Source organism: Periophthalmus magnuspinnatus, chromosome 13 (assembly GCF_009829125.3).
Source record: "Periophthalmus magnuspinnatus isolate fPerMag1 chromosome 13, fPerMag1.2.pri, whole genome shotgun sequence".
Lineage (NCBI taxonomy): Eukaryota > Metazoa > Chordata > Actinopteri > Gobiiformes > Gobiidae > Periophthalmus > Periophthalmus magnuspinnatus.
In genome coordinates this window covers 31,557,472-31,564,106 of record NC_047138.1, presented here as the reverse complement: position 1 = coordinate 31,564,106, position 6,635 = coordinate 31,557,472, and the positions used below count along the sequence as shown (strand labels likewise).

At 47.4% G+C, this 6,635-nt stretch overlaps 1 protein-coding gene across 1 annotated transcript in view; it reads right to left on the bottom strand.

Moving 5' to 3' along the window:
* Positions 1-462: 462 nt before the first annotated feature.
* Positions 463-6,635, bottom strand: part of slc5a2 (solute carrier family 5 member 2) — an 82,779-nt gene continuing 76,606 nt past the window's right edge. The window contains 3 exon segments of the mRNA XM_033976616.2: positions 463-4,344; positions 5,662-5,868; positions 6,234-6,271. Coding sequence (XP_033832507.1) covers positions 3,290-4,344; positions 5,662-5,868; positions 6,234-6,271 — 1,300 coding nt within the window. The 3' untranslated portion in view covers positions 463-3,289.

Genomic DNA, 6,635 nt, shown 5'->3' with positions numbered 1-6,635 from the left:
CACTCCCCCTGTGGAGTGTATCTCTTTCAGATGCTCCGATGGCAGTTGGACCTCCTCCTTGCCTGGCTCTCCTCCTCCTCGCCCGGCTCTCCTCCTCCTCGTCTGGTCTCCTGGCTGATTTCTTATGTTGTCTGATTTTTCCTGTTGTGTCTGATTTTTCCTGTTGTGTCTGATTTTTCTTGTTGTGTCTGATTCTTCCTGTTGTTTTGTTTTTTGTGTCTTGGCGGCACGGTGACTGAGTGCCATCACTCATGTCTCACAGCAAGAAGGTTGGTTCGATCCCCGGGTCACCAGGCCTTTCTGTGTGGAGTTTTTTTTCATGTTTCTCCCCGTGTCTGGATGGGTTTCCTCCGGGTACTCCGGTTTCCCCCATCAACCAAAACATGAACGCCCTTCGAGACAACTGTTGTTGTGATTTTGGGCGTTACAAAAATAAATGAATTGAATTGAATTGAGAGTGGGGCCTTAAAGAAGCTATTTTTGTTTCGGAAAGACAATCCTTCCTTAAACAGTAACAGGGGCCCCAGACATCATCCCTCCCCCGTCTATAACTCCACCCACAGACCCAAAGCAAACAAATGAAACAAAGAGAACAATAGTGGGGTCATTAAAGGTTGAATAGGGCCATTAAGGGTGAAACTGGAGACAATAGCTGTTTAGAGTTTCGGTGTAGTTAGCTCCTCCCTTCAGACAGATATAAGGCCGTGTCCACATCTGCCAAACTCAAACTGAAAACGCTCTGTTCCACCTCGTGATGTCATCGTGTGGTGATACAGGAAGTGCTCCGCTGTGTTTTTAAACTCCACACACCTTCATTTATAGAATCATTTCAGCCAATTTCTGGAGTTGCCACTGATCTCGACTGAACTAAAGGTAAAAGGAGGAAGAGTTAACTTGAAAACTACCACTTGATGACATCACGAGGTGGGACAGAGCGTTTTGAGGTTTGGAGATGTGACAGACTAATAATAAAGTGTGACTCAAACGTGTGTGAATGACTTAAACCTCACAGGATCTTAATGACTCTTCCTTTCCTCCCTTCCTTCCTTTTCCTCTTCCTCATTTGGATAGACTGGTTTGTTGTGACACAGTGGTTACCGTGGTACCCTGTCGCTGTGAGGGTGTGCACAGTGGTTACCGTGGTTACCGTGGTACCCTGTGGTTGTGCACAGTGATGTTTTTTGGTGCTTTACTCGTTTTGTGCTGAGTCTCGAACGTCGGAGGGAACCTGAAGCCCTCGTCTGCAGTTTAAGAGAAAACAAACATGCCATATGTACACTGAACAGAACCAGGACTAAACCAGGACTAAACCAGGACTAAACCAGGACTAAACCAGGACTAAACCAGGTCTGAACCAGGTCTGAACCAGGACTAAACCAGGACTAAACCAGGACTAAACCAGGTCTGAACCAGGACTAAACCAGGTCTGAACCAGGTCTGAACCAGGACTAAACCAGGACTAAACCAGGTCTGAACCAGGTCTGAACCAGGACTAAACCAGGACTAAACCAGGACTGAACCAGGTCTGAACCAGGTCTGAACCAGGTCTGAACCAGGTCTGAACCAGGTCTGAACCAGGACTGAACCAGGTCTGAACCAGGTCTGAACCGGGTCTTCAGGACTGAACCGTGCCGTCTCTTCCTCTACTGTCCTGGTTCAGCCAATTCTATATCCGTGTTTTTTCATGCAGCCCAATCAGTGGCAGAGTGGTTAACCTTACAGTGAGGGAGTCCAGGGTTTTACAACGTGGAGTTTGCATGTTCTCCCTGTGTCTGTGTGGGTTTCCTTTGATTCAATCTAAAACATGCGCAAAACCTGACATGGATCCTGCCCATAAACTGTACAAAAAAAATTGCTAACGTGCTAGCCGTCGCGTAGCATGTTTGCGAAGTGGTTCCTTTGAGCTGCTCATATTTACCCGCTCTGCATGATCCTGGGGTTTTTATTTCACTATTTTGCCCCTAAATCAAGATAAGAACGTTAATAGCACAACAATGAGGCGCCTTTTTTCCCCCCCGCTAGCGTTAGCAACAAGTTCGATGCGCGCGGGAAGAGGCCTGCACCTTCAACAGCCTCGCTAGTTCTCAGATTTCCCAGGATCCTGGCTCAGATCTGGTCCCAGAGACTTTGAATAATGGGTCAAATGCAGGTTTAACCCAGAGACATGAAAGGCTAGGTCAAATATGGAAGACAGCATTTTCCATCAAAAACACAAACTGTAAATATGAACTTTAGCGTCAGTCTGTGTAGCCCAAGGCCCGTGTTATTTGGTTAAAGTCGTCATTCATGCTGTCAGAGCGATTTCCCTCATTCTCATGATTAAAATAAAATAAATAGGGGATAAAAAATAATAGAAATCTTAAACACTGCATTAAAAATTTCATTCATAAAACTCAAAAATAAATAAAATACATTTGGCCGTACATCTCTAAAGCTCCTAATCGTCAGTCTCGTGCGCTGCGGCCACTCAGGGTCCGGTGAAAAGGAAAATCTAGTGGAATGGATCTTTCAAAGTCCCATTTAAAGAAAGAAAAGCGTGCGAGGTCCTCTAGGGGGCGCTCTCACGGTACATCCATACATCAGGGACCGCAGGAAGTAAAGCAAGAAACGTAGGTCCAAAAGCGCGAGTCTAGTTTGTCAAGTTTAAGCTAGCGTCCGCCGCCGGCAGCTGGAAAGATCAGATTTGAAAAGGTGCGGTTTGTAGAAGTGGTTTTACTTCCTGAAAATGCGAGTCTGGTCATTGCTGAATCTCGCCGTGTTCAGATGGGCGTGATTGACAGGTGGATCAGCCAATCAGGGACACGCGCGGTCTGTCCGTGTCAAAACAAAAATGGCGGCTTACGAGGAAGAAAGAACGGGCAAAAATATGGCGGGACTGGAAAAACATGGAGGATTGCGGCAGAATCAGTGAGCGAAGGACTGAACTGTGAATCTGACGAGAGGGAAATGTCATTTTGTTTGTGAATAACGAGCGACCAATGAGCTGCTTCGTTTCACACGCGTCACTGAAATGAACAAATCTGATTGGACGATTGTGTTTGAATTGCCGTTTCCAAATATCGGCGGCCACGTCTCAGCTGTGGCGACCCGTTTTGTTAATTATAAGCTTGTAAATAAAGTCAGAACGCAAGAAATAAATGAAACGACAAAATCTACAAACTGCACCTTTAAATCCGTAGAAAGCTTTTCTCGCTGTTGCCGCGGTGATGGACGCCGCCAGATCTAAAGTTCCATTTTTCATCCCGTAATAAGAAACGTAGTGCCGGACGTTGCTATGGGAGACGCGATTTTAGAGCTCGATTTCAAAAGTCTTCTGCAGGTTATTGGAAAAAGGGTTAGCAGCAGCAGCATTAGCAGTAGCGTTAGCAGCAGCATTTGTAGCACTGTTAGCATTCGTCCCAGGTTTGGTCTCTAGCGCCGCCCACTTCGCCTCAAACCGGTCATCTTCTGGCGGATTCACTGTGCTCGTCGTTAGCTGGCTTCCCTCCGGCGGCCATGCGGTCGCGCTAACCGTGCTCCCGCTAGCGTTTGATCCGTTTGCTAGCCCCGCGACGCCGTTACTCGAAGCGGGAAAAGCTGGCGACGCAAATCCGGCAGAGTGGGGCGGAGACGCGTAGGAGTGAGTCACGTTGCCCGCTCCGATTTTGGTTGAAGACGAAGGAGGAGTAGCGGTGCAAAAGACGTTAGCCACCATCTGCGACGGCGTGATTCCCACAATGGGTACCACATTTGGGTACGTCATGCTGCTAGCCAAACCCGGCATGTACGTCTGCATCGGGACGAACGCGGGTTGGACCGGTGGACTTCCGAAAATCCCCACAGGAGCAGGATTAGCATCGAACGCTAACGGAAAAGGTTGCATCGTGCTCGGGAGTGGACCTGGTTGGATCATGGGAGCGCCGGACATGCTCGGACCGGACATGGTTGGAACCGACATCGAGGGGAGTGACATCGGAGGTCCGGTGATGGGAGGAGCGGGGATTAACGGGACGGAGGGGAGGGAGAGAGGAGGAAGAGGTGGAAGAGGAGTTTGTGGTTGTCCTGAGAGAGGAGGTAACGCTTTGGAGAGGGTCGACGGAGGTCCAGGGATGGTGGGAATGGTTGGAACACTGGTTGGAACAGCGGTGATGGCGGAGCTGACGGGCGTAGGGTGGAGCACAGGTGCGGAATGGACAGACGCGGGGGCGGGGGGAGGAGTTTGCTGGGCCTTCACGGCTTTAGACACCTCCTCCAGCCAGCGCTCAGCTTCAGACGGGGTCCGTTTGTGGCCGAGAGGAGCGGAAGAGGAGGCGGCGTGGGGAGGAGACTGCAGAGGCGCGTCCGGCTGCACCCAGGTCGACGTGGCTGTGGAGGAAGAAGCAGAGAGGAACTTTAGTCTTGTGAGCGCAGTTTGAGTCAGATCATATGCTCCATAGCAACGCTGTCAATCAAACCTGTTGCTAACGCTAACAGGAGCGACCTCGGGGACAGAAGGACCTGATTCGTCTGTTATTAATGTTCATATCTTGATTTACAGACACAATAGTGAAATAAAAACCCCAGGATCATGTAGAGGGTTAATACGAACATTTAAGAACAAAATGAGTCTGACAGACGCAGGGACAGAGAGAGGAGACAAAAAACAAAAATAAACTCAAAATAGCCCAAAAAAACAAAAACAAAAAACAAAAACAACTCAAAATTACTAAAAACAAGCAAAAAAAAAAAAAAAACAACCTCCAAATAACAAAAAAATTAAGAAAATAAACTTTAAAAAATCAATCAAAATAACAAAAAATGTATAGTAAAAATAACAAAAAAAACTCTCAAAATAAAAACCAAAAACTCAAAATAACAAAAAAACAAACAAAAAAAAACCAAAAAAAAAACCATATAAACAAAAAAAAAGAAATTAAACTTTAAACCTAAACTTTAAAATAAAAAACTAACAAAAAAGAAGAAATAAAAGAAATTCTAATAAAAAAAACTAAAACAAAAAAAAACCAAAACAAAAAAAATTTAAGAAATTAAAAAACAAAAAAAAAAAGAACCTGAACAGAATCATGTAGAGGGTTAATATGAACATTTAAGACCAAAATGAGTCTGAAGCAGCAGAGACAGAGAGAGACACGGTTTATCAATAAAAAGTGAATTGAAGCCAGTCGATGAGCCGGTGATCACTTCCTGTTTTGGCAGCTAGCAGGTTAGCTATGTCCATTTATATAAACAGTCTGTGGGTCAGGTACAGAGTGACACGTAATAGTTTAACAGCTTTTGCCACGCCCCCTTTTTAGTCGACCAATCAATCAGCATTGCCTTAGTTCTTTACCGAACTAAAGCTAAAAGGAGCTGTTAACTTAGAAACTACCACTTGATGACATCACAAGGTGGAACGTCGCATTTTGAGCTTTGTAGATGTGACAGACTAATAATAAAGTGACTCAAACCTGTTTTTAACGAGGAAACACAATTAGAACATGACTTAAAATTCACAAGAGTCAGTTTTGTTTGATATAGAACCTGTAAAACATGTTAGCCGCGGTTATAGCGACAGATGCTAACACGTTACTGTGGCAACCAGAGCTCCACGACGATCAGCACCAACCTCCGAAAGATAATGTGATAAATCCACACGAATTCAAATCAAAATTGTGATCTAGAGGAGGTGAAACATGTCCTTACCCTGAGGAGGTGCTGGAGGAGGCGGCAGCAGGGGGGGGATGGTGCAGGGCGGAGCTCCGTTCACGGCGGCAGAGGAAGAGGAGGAGGAGGAGGAAGGAGGAGGAGCGATGAAGATCTCCTCTGAGGGTTTGGTGAACGAGGAGTTAATCTGAGAACAGAGCGCGTTTATCCCAGAGTCTGCGTCACAGGCCACGCCCACGTCCAGATCTGAAACAACACGACACAAACGGTCAGAAGATACAGAAGAATCCAGAAGAATCCAGAAGAATAAAGAAGAATAAAGAAGAATCCAAATACAGAAGAATCCAGAAGAATACAGGAAGTGTCCAGTCTGATGATGTCATAGGGTCAGCCGGAGGGCGGGGCCTATTTAACTCTGTATAACTGAAACAAGAGATCCAGAAGAGAGGGTCAGATGGAGCAGAGGAGGAGCAGAGGAGGAGTAGAGGAGGAGCAGAGGAGGAGTAGAGGAGGGGCAGAGGAGGAGCAGAGGAGTAGAGGAGCAGAGGAGCAGAGGAGTAGAGGAGCAGAGGAGCAGAGGAGCAGAGGGTCAGAGGTCATGCGGGGTTCACTTCTCTCAGTGTCACTGGACTGATGTTTGTAAATGGAACTAATCAACAAGTGAGAACAGACGAGACCCACAGAGAGAGAGAGGGAGGGAGGAGAGGGGAAGAGAGGGAGGAGAGGGGAAGAGAGGGAGGAGAGGGGGAAACAGGGGGAGAGAGAGAGAGGGAGGAGGGAGGGAGGGAGGGAGGGAGGAGAGAGGGAGAGAGAGAGAGGAGAGAGAGAGGGAGAGGGAGGGAGCAGAGGGGGAGAGGGAGGGAGCAGAGGGGGAGAGGGAGAGAGAGAGAGGAGAGGGAGAGAAGAGAGAGAGAGGGAGAGAAGAGGGAGGAGAGGGGGAGAGAGGGAGAGAGAGAGGGAGGAGGGAGGGAGGAGAGGGGGGAGAGAGAGAGAGGGAGGAGGGGAGGGGGAGA